The 16,545-nt window shown below is 37.8% G+C and overlaps 1 protein-coding gene across 4 annotated transcripts in view; it reads right to left on the reverse strand.

The window, feature by feature from the left end:
- Nucleotides 1-453: 453 nt before the first annotated feature.
- rab6a (RAB6A, member RAS oncogene family) overlaps nt 454-16,545 on the reverse strand; it is an 84,484-nt gene continuing 68,392 nt past the window's right edge. For 2 of the 4 annotated variants that reach the window (XM_063054443.1, XM_063054442.1), the window contains exons 6-8: nt 12,110-12,203; nt 2,383-2,449; nt 454-1,633 (exon numbers count right to left, since the gene is read on the reverse strand). In XM_063054443.1, coding sequence (XP_062910513.1) covers nt 1,569-1,633; nt 2,383-2,449; nt 12,110-12,203 — 226 coding nt within the window. In that variant the 3' untranslated portion in view covers nt 454-1,568. Of the gene's footprint in view, nt 1,634-2,382; nt 2,450-12,109; nt 12,204-12,602; nt 12,697-16,545 lie in introns of all 4 variants that reach the window. The other 2 variants (XM_063054441.1, XM_063054440.1) reach the window with 1 other exon arrangement.

A 16,545-nucleotide genomic window follows, 5' to 3' on the forward strand; every position in this document is an offset into this window, starting at 1 on the left:
CCCAAGCCACACCGTCTTACAGTATTTTCAATAGGAAAATTAAGAACTAATTAGTTATCTAAAATGGATAAGCAAAAAATCTGCAATACATTACAGCTCTGGCATGCAGGGGGGAAAGCAGCCACTTCCAGGCAACATTTCAAAGTGTGATAGACCGGTCAGGTTTTGTAAAGACCAAGAAAATCTTAGTGCCTGTAAATGCCACACCAAAAGTAAGGCAGAATTATGATTCTTAGCAACAGTGAAACCAACTATACCTGCAGCCCTACTTTAACAACGCATGAGGTGTAGGCACTTAAAGGATGCAAAAAATCTTAACTGGATAGTTTCATGTGGTTTTACTTTCTCCAGTAAAAATACAGTAAAAGTGGTGTACAGCATGAACTAGAAACAGTTTCTCCATCCCCTCCAACCAGTTAGTCTAAACATGCTTTGATGCTTAGATTAGAAAGAAAGCCACAAGATAAAGCTATAGTGTTCTATGCTGAAAATCCTTACATGACAAAAATAATAATAAAATCAGTGACACTTATCTAAAAGACTTCAAAAAAAAACTGGAGCACAGAAATAAATTAGAGGGGAGATAAACAATCCTCTTAAATAAAAATCCTAAATCATATTATTCCAGGTAGGTAAATCAACTATGCAGAATTACAAAACCCTAAACAATATGGAAGCCCTATAACAAAAATTAATAGAAGATGCATAATTTTACAAATTCTGCATGTGAATGCTTTCCTTCCTTCAAATGCACAATTGAAGAGATCTCTGTATGCTAGAGGACATTCTACTTTTAAAATGTGTGCAAGTGAGTAAAGAGAACTTTCCAGCCTATGCAACACAAAGGTTTGTCTTCAGTTACTTTTTGCCCTTTCAAATGCAATTCTTTTATCTCGAAATTATGCTTGATTATTTGAAAATGCATATCTGAGGGGCCATCACCATCTTAATTGATGGCTAAATTTAGGGGAAAAAAGACAAGTTGGGCTCAGATGAAGCGATAAAGGAATGGGGAAACATGAATTCATTGACATGATTTGGGTGGGGTTTAAATACTAACAGGTTTCAGCAAAACTACAAGTGATGTATGCTTTTAAGTTCTCTTTGCACACATGAAATTTAGTTAACAGATTTGGTTGAGAAACTTATCATTTTGAAGCATTAAAAGATCCAATTCACTGGTGTCTCATTGTTCAGATATTGTAGTCACTGTCATAAAGCCACTTAGCATTCAGATGTTATCTGCATAAACTGTCCTTTACACTAAACAGCTACAGAGTTCCATCATTAAAAGTGCAATATTATACAATGCAAAGAACTAAATGTGTCTTCCAATTAAAAGTAAACTGATGCAGATTGAGTTTTGGCAATTACATTTTTTTTGAATTTATTTCCAATGAAGACACTGACATTTTCTCCACATTTGTGCTTGTGAAGCTAATAGATCAATTACAAGACAGCCAGCAATGATGAATTGCAATACTTTACCAACAGGGTAAGATTACTAGCCAATATTCACACTGTGGTGGATGGCAATGACAAATAAGCAGTGGGCTCTAGAACCAGTATTAGCAGGAGCATCCTCCCTCACTGACTGGTTGTTCTTGGGTCTTTTCCAGTTTTATATCAATCACTGAAAGTCACCTGTGTTAAGGGAAAGTTTATCATACATTTTAAAGCCTTTCTTCTTTAAAGAAGGGCTGATCATTAACAATTACCAAAGAACTCAACTGAATATCAGAGCTTCATAAAGCATCAAGACTTCACCATATTGCAACATATTCAGGGTATTTTATAAAATGTATTGAATAAATAGATTCACACCTTCCTATATTACAACGAATGGGCTGAAGTTCTGAGAGCAAACTTGTGATTTCAGCTTTAAACTACACGTGTATTGAAACAATGGTTCCCAACATGTTTGAATGAAAACCCCACTTGCATAAACCTGGAAAAATATGCATACCTCATTCCCAGCATAAATACCTGTAACATCATAGCTCAGAGTTGGAGCTTTTTCAGCGGTTCTGTGACAGCGAATAGTCCCCAAAGCTGTTAACTAGTGTGCTGAGAAATCTTTATTTTACAAACTTTAATATTGAATTATTTTAATTTAAAAGTCTTTGCATCACTCACATCCAACAAGAGATTACTTCTGAACAACCTCATAGTTTCCTAGAACTTTCCAATTTCCCTTAAAAATTCCAGCACAACTGCACAATATTAGAAAATCATAAATACAACTCCTGAATTTATAAATTCAGAACAAAAAGGAAAATTATCTAGTTGCCTTCTCCCTCCACCCAAGTTGAACATGCGCAGTTCTGTTAATTAAAGACCAAATTCAATTTTATTTTACTTGGGCAAGCCAAAAAAGGATACTGTCTTCCCTGCTCTTGTCCTGTGTGCTTTCCATTCCAGGCAAGGCAGCAGCTACACGCCGGAAAAGCTAAGGTAAGAGATGCACAAAAATAAAAGCTTTGATTTCATGAATTTTAAAAATGGATTGGTGTGATAGGAGGCTTAAATAGGTGCAAAAATATTGGGAAAATATCTCAATCAGTCCCTTTAATTTGGTCCATTCCTGCATCTTTGACTAACCAAATCCCCAAAGAGTTCAGCAAGCCACAAATTAAAAAACTAAGATTTTAGTACAACTTTAATGTTACATCTTCTATTCGAGTTAAAACAAGAGGTGCACATGCCGGATGCATTATAGTGGCCTCCCAGAAAAATCTGGCAAAATCTGGCACTTTCTGGAAAATATTGCTGCATCCTTTTGAGAAAAAAAAATCAGAAAAACACACAATCTGAATGTAATTTTGAATTAACAAGTCAAATTTACAATCAACTGGTTTCGAAGACACTAAAGCAGTAAACAAATTTATCAAAATACTGGGGATCCAAGAATTCATAAATATTCAACAGTACACTGAATTAATCCATTTAGAAAACACAAATTGACAACAAACAGCACAAAAAAGCCCAACTTTACCACGAAGAGCATCCCATGAATGACAATTCTTTTTAATTGTAAAAATGTGTAGGTTATTACTGGAGATATACCCAAAGCAAATAGTAAAATATGACTTAGAAAAAGAGCTAGTCCTTTTCAGATAGCACAGAACTGCTGATAGAACTTTGCTTTGTTCCAGAAAGCCAAAGAGAACTGAACTGCAGTGAGCACAGTTTTCCCAAAGCCAATCCAGTTATCAAAATCAATAAATATACAAGTTTAGTGAGACAGGCAGACTGCCTGACCAAGTGACATCGAGCACGAAGCAGGGTTTAAATTTTCTCAGAAAATTTAGAGAATATTATTGTCTGGTACTACAGACAAAATATTTCAGAATTATGGAAGAGTTAACATATTGGCATGCAAGATTGACTGATTTAATAGAAAGTGGAAGGTTATTGTAGACAGGATCCAGTAACTTGGTTCTTTCCTATATCTTTCCTCTATCCACGTAGCATCATCTTTTACTCCAGTGCCCGCAGAGGTCAACAGATGATATTAACAGCTGCTTAGAATTGCTGTCATCACCTTTGCTTCCCATTCTTTAGTTGCTGACTACTTGAACATTTAACCCTAATCACGTGACACTGAACAGTCAGCTTTATAGGGGAAAAAAAACAAACTGATTTAAAGGAAACTTGAATATTTCTGATTAAGAAATAAATGATGTGTATTCCAATACAGGTAAAAACAATGCTAATGTATTGCTGATTGCAAGCTGTTGTACTCAGACATATTCACCAGTGTACTTGCTATGCAAGTTGAAGGAAGCATCTATCTTTAGCACACTAATTCATTATACAGTAGGACGAACCAATATTGAGGTAGAGCATTAACTAAGGAATAGCCCTTTGGTCTGCTCAGAAGTTGTTGACCTGCCAGCAGATTGAGATATTCGTGGAGGAATCAACTGGCACATTCCCAGCCGCAGGATATATGTTGAGGAATGCATGAAGCTTGGGTGCAGCACCACAAGGGCTCAGTGGGGAAGAACTAGTGTAGGGTTCTTCTGTTACTGGAGCGGGAAGGGCCAGGTTGGGTGATGAAACCCCTCAGTTATGGTAGGAGTATACCGCCCTAAAGGGATCACGAGTGGCAGTAGTGGTATTGACGTGTAGGAATGTAATAGAAAGGTGCTGAAAGCATTGACTATGGATGGAAAGCACGAGAGGGCATAGTTTTAAGATGCTTGGAAGCAGGTACAGAGGAGATAACAAGGTAAGTTGTGTTTGTTTGCTGTTGTTTGTTTTTTTTTTAACAGAGTGGTGAGTGTGTGGAACGGGCTGCCGGTGGTGGCGGAGGAGGTGGAAACGATAGGGTCTTTTAAGAGACTCCTGGATGGTTACATGGAGCTTAGAAAAATAGACAGCTATGTGTTAGCCTAGGTAGTTCTAAGGTAAGGACATGTTCGGCACAGCTTTGTGGGCCGAAGGGCCTGCATTGTGCTGTAGGTTTTCTATATTTCTATGTTTTTTCAAGAATGAAATGCATTGCACGGTTTATTCTCGTTTTATTATGAATAAAGCTTATTTTGAGTTTTAAAAAATAAGGAATAGATCTCTGCGTTATCACTATCACTAAAATATTTGTTATCTTTAGCATTCAGCATTTGCTGCTCTCTCTGTTCTGAGGAAAGTAGAGGTGCAGTCTATCATGACCTAAATATTGAGAATAACAAGTACTCGTAAAATACCTATAATCTATAATTTTACTGTAATCGCATGTTACTTCAATCAGTTGGTCACTAGGAACTTCTATCCCCATTGGAGTTTTCTGTTGGCCTCCGATTAATGAGGGGTCTGTTATGTATTAAAAACTCAATTTACTATTGAATACTGCATAATTTTTTAATTTCTACTTCCTACAAAAGATGAAAGCAGCACATAATGTGCAAAATGTTTATTTCCTTAAAATGAAGAGAAATGCTGTTAACATTATGACTTCCAACAGATAGGGAAAAAAAACTTTAAAAAGTCTAGTATACCTAGCCCAAAAGTTTAATGGAAAAAGCCTTAGTATGTTTAATATAAAAATTGAGATTTGATCACTTTCACAAAACTTTCTAAAATATGGACGCTACTTGACTCTGAATTTCCTGCTGAGACAGGTTACAAAATTGTGTTCAAGTAGCTAATACACAGAAGAGTGAAAAACAAAATTAAGAAATTGTGGTGCATCCCATGAAACAAGTCAAACATACACACTGTTGCGTCCAAGAATCCACCGCTTATCAAAAGATAACCAAGATTCATTTATGTGCAAATTACATTAAGATTACATACAAGGCTATATAAATTCCTAGTTATCTGTATGGAAGTTGCAAGAAAAGCAGAATGTTAAAGCTTTTTTAAAAAATCTGGAAGAAATAGCTACGGATCAACCTTCAATGTTTGATAGAGATATTGGGAAAATCTTACCTACAAAAAATTAACACTTCTGAAACCTACAACGCACCTGACTAATTTTCAGTTCAGAGCATTTTGGACATCTATCTGAAGATATTGATTTCCTGTTGAATGTTTATTTTTAAGAGCTGGACTTTGATGCTAAGCTGTAAACTTCAGGTATGGTGCCAAAATACACTCAGTGGCCACTTTATTAGTGACACCTGCTCATTAAGGCAGATATCTAATCAATTATCTGGCAGCAACTCAATGCATAAAAGCATGCAGACATGGTCAAAAGGTCAGTTGCTGTTCAGAACAAACATCAGAATGGGGAAGAAATATAATCCAAGTGACTGACTGTGGAATTACTGATGGTGCCAGATGGTGATCTGAGTTCTGCAGGAACTGCTAATCTCCTGCAGTTTTCATGTAAAGTCCCTAGAGTCTACAGAGCATGGTGCAAGAAACAAAAGACATCCTGTGAGTGGTAGATCTGTGGGTGAAAATTCCTTGTTAATGACAGGGGCCGGCAGGGAATGGCTAGACTGGTGTATGCTGATAGGAAGGCAATAGCAACTCATTACCATATGTTACAGCAGTAGTGTGCAATGGAGCATCGCTGAATGCACAACCTGCTGGACCTTGAAATGGATTGGCTAGAGCAGCAAAAACAAAGATATATCACACTGGGTTCCATTCCTGCACCTAATAAAGCAGCCACTAAATGTATAATACCTACAAACTACACTGCAGAAGTTCTCCATGGCTTCTTCCTTAAAACCATGACTGACAGGAGAACTGGTTCCCTCTAAACACTCACCATCCTCACTATGTATTAAATAATCAAACTCACAAAAATCCGTAACTAATGTTACATGGGACTACCTTAAGGAGGCAAATTAACTCCACCTTTAAAGAGCAATTGGGGATGGGTTGTAAACACTGACCTTCCCGGCAAAGTTCAAGTTCCAGGAGCAAACAAACTGTGCTTTTCATGCTGGTGATTTGTGCGTTAGGAAGTGTTTCAGTAATGTTCACTCTCCAAACCTCTGCCCTTTATAAAGCTGCATTCTGCTCTACATGAGAAGGGAGTGCCCTGGGAACAGCATAAACTTGGCCTAACTGCTACTGAATGCAGCAACAAACTATTTGCTGGCAGAGCTCAAAAGGTTGAACAGCATCTGGTGGGCAGGGGTGTAAACGGACCTGAAATGTCAAAATTCATTTTAATTCCCTCCCACCACCACAAATGAAGCGCGACCTGCTAAATTCTGATGGCAGATTGTTTATTACTTCAGATTCCTGCACCTGTGGTCATTTGTGTCTCCGCTCAGCTATTTTATGTACTCCTGAAATTATTTAGTGGTCAGTTGAGTAGCAAGGGTCACAAATGCTTAGTGCAAACAATTTGTATGCAAGGCAAATTATAAATCCTGCAACACTTTAGGTGACAAAGTGCATCATCTACAGTCAGGTAGTGATGGAAAAACTGGATACTATGACTGAAAATATGGAAGTGTAAACTATCTTATAAACTTAAAAGTCAAGTGATGGCTCAGAAGTTGCTGAACCTCATGCTGAAAGGTGTACAAAACTTCTGTGGATTAAGGAATAATCAAATGCTTATTGAAGACAGGCCAACAAAAACTCATATCATCAAAACTTCATGCAATTTTCAAATTCCAGTTGAAAGAGCATCTCTCTTATTGTCATCATGATCAACAAAGAATTCTGCATTCTCGTGTCTCCAATGCCATCATGAATCTTTCCATCATGAAGATTATTCCATACAGGGTTGATGTGAGTATTCAGTCATGAGTAAATACTTATATTTAAGAATTGAATAGAAATTTTCTTCATTTTAGTGCCATATTTATACTTCAAGATAAAGAAATTAATTCTCTTAGAAACTACGGCATTCATAAATGTGTGTGTCAAAATTGCAGGCCTTTACACAAGTTTTTCCAATTCAGACCAAATGGAAGTTATAATTCCCAAAGACTCAAAGTTGAAAAAAAATCACATGTAATAGTGGATCTGCAGTTTCTTGCTTTTCATGCACTGTAGAGGGGCCACAAATGTCAGAAAACAATGGAATTATACCAAAATATTAATCTAACTCTCCTTTTTCTGATCAATTTCCTGATACACATTCTACTTTGATTGAGGTGTGTCATTTTCATTCAATTTAAATCCCTACTATCGGAGACTGCCAGATTTATCTTGCATGGATAAGTTAATTGGAATATACCCAAATCATTTCTGAATTATTACACTTTGAACAACAGGAAGGAAGTTACGCATATTATTCACTATCAACACAGCTGTAATATCACTACAACGAAAACTACTTTTTTTATAATGTCAATCTAAGTAATTTAGCATAAAATTTGATATTAACATACTCAAAAGTTTCCTTAAAAAGATACTGCATGACATATTTAAGAATTAGCTGCACTGTTAAAAAATACATGGACATGATGTAGCCACATGCTGCTAATTTGTTCTTTTAGACTGAATGTGTAATTCTTAAAATATTAAACTAAAATTACTGTCACTCGCTTCTGGAGGAAAGAAAACAACAGTTGTACATTTCTCATTCAGTCATGTGAAGCATTTTGTCAAATGTTTACCTCAACATTTTATCAAACTATTCCTTTGGCTACAATAGAGAAACTACCAAAATAAATACACATATAATTTCAGAGCACTTGCAGAATTGAAATCTCTATAAAAGTCAAGGTATGACAGTCTGTCTGCATTGTATGTTGAGGGGGGAATAAACAGGATACCATTAGCTTGCAAAACTATTGAATGGTGTTGCAGCACCAAGCTTGCATTCAATGGCAGTGCGACCATGGAACTGATTGTGGACTTCAGGAAAAGGAATTCGAATGAATACACACTAGTCCTCATCAAAGTGTCAGTCAGAAGTGGAAAGGGTGAGCAGCTTCAAGTTCCTGGGTGTCAACATCTCTAAGGATCTATCCTGGGCCAAACACATCAATGCAATCACAAAGATGACACGCCAGCAGCTCTACTTCATTAGGAGTTTAAGAGTTAGTATGTCACCAAAGACTCTAGCAAATTTGTACAATAGAGAGCATTCTGATTGGTTGCATCACAGTCTGACAAGGACACTCCAATGCCCAGGATACAAAACAGGTGCAGAGGGTTGTAATCTCAGCCAGTTCCTCCTCACTACAGTTGACACCTTCAAAAGGTGGTCCCTTTGAAAGGTGACATCCATTATTAAGAACTCTCATCATACAGAACATGCCCTCTTCTTATTACCGCCATCTTGGAGGATGTACAGGGACCTGAAAATGCACGTTCAATGGTTTTAGGAACAACCTCTTCAGCTCTGCCATCCGATTTCTCAATGGCCAATGAACGCATGAACACTATCTCACTATTTTGTTTTGTATTTTTCATTGTAACTTATGGCAATCTTTTATGTCTTGCACTGTACTGCAGCTGCAAAACAAGAAATTTCACAACACTTGTTAGGGATAATAAATCTGATTCTGATTTGCACTGAAATAATAAATCCTTCCAAATGCCTTCTCCCATGTCACCTTAGGTATGATTTACTATTGCAATAGGCAAAAGGTGAAATGGGCAAGACAAAATAAAATCACTACTGGTGACAGTATTTAAGCATTCTGCTGAATTAGCAAGTGTTTTCCCCTCCCTGCTGCATTTGAACTTTGAAAGACCCAGATGTTCAGATCTGGTAAGCATCAGCTGAGAATCTTCCTCATCAGTGAAAGCTTTTATTCCAAGGCATTCTACAAGTATGTGAAGAGCAAGAGGACAAGACGTGAATGAATAGGACCTATCAAGTGTGACAGTGGGAAAGTGTGTATGGAAGTGTATACTTCATAAATACTTTACTTCAGTATTCGCTATGGAAAAGGATCTTAGTGATTGTAGTGATGACTTGCAGCAGACTGAAAAGCTTGAGCATGAAGAAAAGAGGATGTGCTGGAGCTTTTGGAAAGCATCAAGTTGGATAAGTCGCTGAGACCGGATGAGATGTACCCCAGGCTACAGTGGGAGGCGAGGGAGGAGACTGCATCGCCAATGGGGATGGGAAAGGTTCTGGAGGATTGGAGGGTTGTGGATGTTGTTCCTTTATTCAAGAAAGGGAGTAGAGATAGCCCACGAAATTATAGACCAGTGAGTCTTACCTCAGTGGTTGGTAAGTTGACAGAGAGATCCTGAGAGGCAGGATTTATGTACATTTGGAGAGGGATAATATGATTAGGAATAGTCAGCATGGCTTTGTCAAGGGCAGGTCATGCCTTACGAGCCTGATTGAAATTTTTTGAGGATGTGACTAAACACATTAATGAAGGAAGAGCAGTAGATATAGTTTATATGGATTTCAGCAAGGCATTTGATAAGGTACCCCATGCAAGGTTTATTGAGAAAGTAAGGAGGCATGGAACCCAAGGGGACATTGCTTTGTGGATCCAGAACTGGCTTGCCCACAGAAGGCAAAGAGTGGTTGTAGACGGGTCATATTCTGCATGGAGGTCAGTCACCAGTGGAGTGCCTCAGGGATCTGTTCTGGGACCCTTACTCTTCGTGATTTTTATAAATGACCTGGAAGTGGAGGGATGGGTTAGTAAGTTTGCTGATGACACAAAGGTTGGAGGTGTTGTGGATAGTGTGGAGGGCTGTCAGAGGTTACAGCAGGACATTGATCGGATGCAAAACTGGGCTGAGAAGTGGCAGATGGAGTTCAACCCATATAAGTGTGAAGTGATTCATTTTGGTAGGTCAAATATGATGGCAGAATATAGTATTAATGGTAAGACTCTTGGCAGTGTGAAGGATCAGAGGGATCTTGGGGTCCGAGTCCATAGGATGCTCAAAGCAGCTGCACAGGTTGACTCTATGGTGTACTGGCCTTCATCAATCGTGGAATTGAATTTAGGAGCCAAGAGGTAATGTTGCAGCTATGTAGGACCCTAGTCAGACCCCACTTGGAGTACTGTGCTCAGTTCTGGTCGCCTCACACGAGAAGGATGTGGAAGCCATAGAAAGGGTGCAGAGGAGGTTTACAAGAATGTTGCCTGGATTGGGGAGCATGTCTTATGAGAATAGGTTGAGTGAACTTGGCCTTTTCTCCTTGGAGCAAAGCAGGAATACAGGTGACCTGATAGAGGTGTATAAGATGATGAGAGGCATTGATCATGTGGATAGTCAGAGGCTTTTTCCCCAGGGCTGAAATGGTTGCCACAAGAGGACACAGGTTTAAGGTGCTGGGGAGTAGGTACAGAGGAGATGTCGGGGTAAGTTTTTTTTAACTCAGAGAGTGGGGAGTGCGTGGAATGGGCTGCCGGCAACAGTGGTGGAGGCAGATACGATAGGGTCTTTTAAGAGGCTTTTAGATGGGTACATGGAGCTTAGTAAAATAGAGGGCTATAGGTAAGTCTAGTAATTTCTAAGGTCGGGACATGTTCAGCACAACTTTGTGGGCCGAAGGGCCTGTATTGTGCTGTAGGTTTTCTATGTTTTCATTTCCAATGGATGTAGAACCTATCGTCCTAATATAATTAAGCACATCTCAAACAGAGGTTCAGTAGATGCGAGAAATCCAGAGAAACACGTGCACAATTCTGGAGGAATTCAGTAGGTCAGGCAATATCTATGGAAAGGAATAAATCAATGTTATGGGCCAAAAGCCTCCTTCAGGACTGGTGAAGAGACTCAGAATAAAACGTTGACTGTTTATTCTTTTCCATAGATGCTGCCTGACCTTCTGAATTCCTCCATAATTTTGTATGTGTTACCCTAAGCTCAACACACATTACCAAAAAAAAGCATGAAAAGCTATAGCAATAGAGAGCACCACCTAATGTTGCAATAAGGATAACAAGATTTGACAAATCACTATCAGATAAAGATCTCTGAAATGCTCAAAATTGTTGCATTTTTCTTAGATATCACAAATGTAAAACAAGGGTACAAGTTTTAAACAGGAGAAGCCACTGCTGAGAATTCTGCATTAAAAATACATTTTAAAGGCAACCTCTGGTGAGCTGGAATAAGAGAACAAACATCCTACGAATTCGGATCGAACAAAACTACATGCGCTACCATGCAAGATAAAGTGCAACTTAAAATGCTTACAATTAAACCTTTGTGAACATGACGTTATACAGCAAGCCCCATCAGAAGGTAAAAGTGGAATTACCAATAACTACAGAGTTGATTGGGACAAATCTGTGCGGGCAAAGTTTAAAAAGGCAATCATTGCAATAGAAGAGAAGCAGAAGCCCTGAAATTTAGTTCCACCAGTGTCTTAAAGAAATCGTAATTTACTGAAAATATGCAATGAAACAAATGACCAATAAAAGTTTAGTGGTTATGAAATATAATTTTTTTTTAAATCGCTACAAAGCAGTCAATTTGAAACAGAAATAGTGTTTGAGGCCAAAATGCACAGAAATAATTTTAAGACAACCATTTTAACAGCAATCTCAGTAAATTATTAAGTTTTGAATTACAAGTATTTTTCCAAAAAGTGCACAACTGTCTTAACAGTTAATGCTATTTTTGGATTTAAACACTAACTGAATAGGTACAATATTTTTATTACTTTGTACTCGTACCATGCAATTAATCATCCAGCAGAAGGCAGGATAACCAAACACCACTACAAATGGCACACCATGGATATAGCAAGTTCTACCTGCTTGACATTGTAGCCTATCTTTGCACTGGTTTCAATAAACAGAACATTCAGGTCTTTGGCTCTCCTTTCACCTTCTTCAGTTGTTATTTGCCTGGACAGATGGCAAGACAGAACAGGAACTTTAAAACGATGCACACATATATTTGAACACTGCAGTTTTTGCTCATTTCTGGGCTACATTTAAAAGGAAAATATCAAAATTTTAAATCAAAAAAGTTTCATGAGATTCCCTCTCAAGATTGCATGAAAAGGTTTCAGAGCAGCATCCCAAATGCTGAAATTATGAAGTTCATAAAACAATTCACTCATCAAATATATTAACAGCCTGAATCCCAAAGATGAGACTCATATTTCAAAATGCTCACTGATGGCTGAGTTCTCATTGCAAGACCCCAACACCCATAAATACCAATATTAAATATAAGCTTTGGTTTTCCTCTGTAGCCGCATAAACAAGCAAACCCTGCAGTGTGCCCTATTTCTCACTTACCTGTTTTACATTGTAGCCTGCTTTAGCACTAGTTTCAATAAACATTACATTCAGTTCTTTGGCTTTCCTTTCTCCTTCCTCGATTGCAACTTGCCTGCAGCAGATAAAATAGTGGTTGACAATGAATTTTACAGCATTGGGGAACACCAGTGAAGATGAACTTTGGTGAGTAGGAATGTATTGCTGACTGCCGTTACCCAATATCAATTGGCAAAAGACATTGTTCCAATTGTTGATCATTTTGGATAATAGTTCAGTGTCAAATTAAATGAACAGGTACAGAAAGCTGCAGTTAGTAGATATCTGATTTCAGACGAGGGGGAATTAGGAATTAATTCTGGCTGACAGTACACATGGTAAAGAACGTCATGTTTGACAAGTCAAAAATTCTCTACAAAAATAAATTCCCTATTTTGGTAAATGAAAATTCAATAATACTAGATACAAGAAATCAAAATTAAAATAGAAAATGTTAGTAACACTCAACAGGTCAAGCAGCATCTGTAAAGAGAAACAGAGTTAGCAGTTCCGATTTGAATATCCTTCATCAGAACTGGGAAAGAGGGAAAAGGAAATTAGTTGTAATTTATAGATAAGGTGAAGGAAGAATGGACAAAGGGAACAGTCCTGATAGGAAGAAACTAAGACTGGCATAACCCTGTTATTCTGTTTCACTTTCCACAAAAGCTGCCCAACCCACTGATTGCTTCCTTCATTTTTTAAAATCACAGTATTGGAATTAAAAAGGTCCTTAATGAAAGGAATGGATCGCATGATTTAAGAACTCTCAATGTGAAGGCAAATGTTTTACACATTAACCAAAAATTAGATGACTATTTTATCCAAATGTTACAGGACCAATGGATGAGCAAATTCTCCACAAATACTAAAAGACAAAGAAGTCCTAATCATGGAAATACAAAATAAAAACAAAATACTGGAAATATTCAGGAGGTCAGGTAGCATTTGTGGATAGAGAAGCAGAGCCAATGCTTCAAGTGATTAGCAGGTCATTGAACTGAATTTTCTTTTTATTTAGAGATTAATTACAGCTCTTTTTGGCCCAACGAGCCCACATAACCCAATTACACCCATGTGCGCTATTAACCCATGTGTCTTTCGAATGAGGGAGGAAACCCAAGTGGTCACAGATGGACTTAAGGACAACAACAGACATTGACAATTTCTCTTTTCACATAGGGTGCCTGATCTGCTGAGCCTTCCAGTTGTCTATTCTCATCTCCTAGCATTATTTTAGGCAAAATAAATATCTTTGAAGGAATGAAAAAAAAAGTGCAGTATTTTAAAAAAGACTGTTAGAAATAATTAACATTGATTACAATATGTAATAACATGCATTTTCTCAGCAGTCCCTTTCATCGATCACGCAAAACCACATGGCTTTGAGAGCTACAATCCTAATTTAAAAGACTGCAAGATCTAGAAAAATCCAAAATATTTTTAAATACAATTCAAAATATCAATGTTTCTTGGGAGTGATTGGGAAGAAGGGGAGATCACTTAGGATGGACAAATAGAGAAAAACAATCATGTTTAGGATGTAGTTGAAAGGCTATAGTTGCAAAAGATTAAAGAGGACAGGAAGATTGTGCTTTGGCAGTGGTGGGAGTTGAAGGACACTTTCAGAATTATTTTCTATTTGAACCATTGTCTGAGGTTGTTTCTATTTTGCAATCAATTCTTTGCTGGAGGTTAATTAGTCTGAATCCAAAAATGTATGTAACCATGAGGAATTTCAAGACCTTATTAGAAACTAATTAAAATGGAATCAAACAATGCAGATATTAATTTGAATTCATAGGTATAAAGATATGAAAGGTATGTGGAAAATGCATTTAAAACTGTTGGGATAGCACCGATAAAGATCACTCAGGAGAATCAGCCTATTTGATTTGCTGCACAACGTTTGCTGCTACTTGAAATGGTACAACTTGTCAAAACTGTGTAACAGAGACATATACAATGGCATGCAAAAGTTTGGGCACTCCTGGTCAAAATTTCTGTTACTGTGAATAGCTAAGCGAGTAAAAGATGAGCTGATTTCCATAAGCCATAAAGTTAAAGATGACACATTTCTTTAACATTTTAAGAAAACTTTTTATTTCCATCTTTTATAGTTTCAAAATAAGAACAAAGGAAAAGGGCCCAAAGCAAAAGTTTGGGCACCCTACATGGCAGTACTTAGCAACACTCCCTTTGGCAAGTATCACAGCTTGTAAACACTTTTTGTAGCCAGCTAAGAGTCTTTCAATTCTTGTTTGGGGGATTTTCGCCCATTCTTCCTTGCAAAAGGCTTCTAGTTCTGAGAGATTCTTGGGCCGTCTTGCATGCACTGCTCTTTTGAGGTCTATCCACAGATTCTCAATGATGTTTAGGTCACGGGACTGTGAGAGCCATGGCAAAATCTTCAGCTTGCGCCTCTTGAGGTAGTCCATTGTGGATTTTGAGGTGTTTGGGATCATTATCCTGTTGTAGAAGCCATCCCCTTTTCATCTTCAGCTTTTTTACAGACGGTGTGATGTTTGCTTCCAGAATTTGCTGGTACTTAATTGAATTCATTCTTCCCTCTACCAGTGAAATGCTCCCCGTGCCACTGGCTGCAACACAAGCCCAAAGCATGATCAATCCACCCCCATGCTTAACAGTTGGAGAGGTGTTCTTTTCATGAAATTCTGCACCCTTTTTTCTCCAAACATACCTTTGCTCATTGCAGCTAAAAAGTTCTATTTTAACTTCATCAGTCCACAGGACTTGTTTCCAAAATGCATCAGGGTTGTTTAGATGTTCCTTTGAACTTTCTGAATAGAACTTTTTGGCTGCAATGAGCAAAGGTATGTTTGGAGAAAAAAGGATGCAGAATTTCATGAAAAGAACCCCTCTCCAACTGTTAAGCATGGGGGTGGATCGATCATGCTTTGGGCTTGTGTTGCAGCCAGTGGCACAGGCAACATTTACTGGTAGAGGGAAGAATGAATTCAATCAAATACCAGCAAATTCTGGAAGCAAACATCACACTGTCTGTAAAAAACAAAACGAAGATGAAAAGAGGATGGCTTCTACAACAGGATAATGAACCTAAACACACCTCAAAATCCACAATGGACTACCTCAAGAGGTGCAAGCTGAAGGTTTTGCCATGGCCCTCACAGTCCCCTGACCTAATCATCATCAAGAATCTGTGGATAGACTTTAAAAGAGCAGTGCATGCAAGACAGCCAAAGAATCTCACAGAACTAGAAGCCTTTTGCAAGGAAGAATGGGCGAAAATCCCCCAAACAAGAATTGAAGGACTCTTAGCTGGCTACAAAAAGCACTTACAAGCTGTGATACTTGCCAAAGGGGGTGTTACCAAGTACTGCCAAGGAGGATGCCCAAACGTTTGCTTTGGGCCCTTTTCCTTTTTTGTTATTTTGAAACTGTAAAAGATGGAAATAAAAAAGTAATCTTGCTCAAAATATTAAAGAAATGTACCACCTTTAACTTCATGGCTTTTGGAAATCAGTTCATCTTTAACTCACTTAGCTATTCACAGTAAGAGAAATGTTGACCAGGGGTCCCCAAATTTTTGCATGCCACTGTATACGTCGACAAAAGATTGCACATTAAAGTTAAAAAAAATTATGTTTTTGGTTTAATGACAATCTGCATAAGTGACCTTTCACTTATTAACTTTGAAATATTTACTTCAAAACTATTAATATTTACATGTTAAAAATAACATCTGTAAGTCTTTTTCCCCTAAGATTTCAATGTCTGTCTACAAGTCCAATGAATTTACAAACCGAGCCATACAACTAGACACAAATCAAGGAAGAAAATTAAGATTCCCTAGCTATAAACTTACAGTACATGAAGATTGCTGGGCAAATAATTACCCACAAGTAAATAAAGTTGTTGAAAAGCTGCGAGAAGATAAGGAAGA

The sequence above is a fragment of the Mobula hypostoma genome, chromosome 7, assembly GCF_963921235.1.
Source record: "Mobula hypostoma chromosome 7, sMobHyp1.1, whole genome shotgun sequence".
Taxonomy (NCBI): domain Eukaryota; kingdom Metazoa; phylum Chordata; class Chondrichthyes; order Myliobatiformes; family Myliobatidae; genus Mobula; species Mobula hypostoma.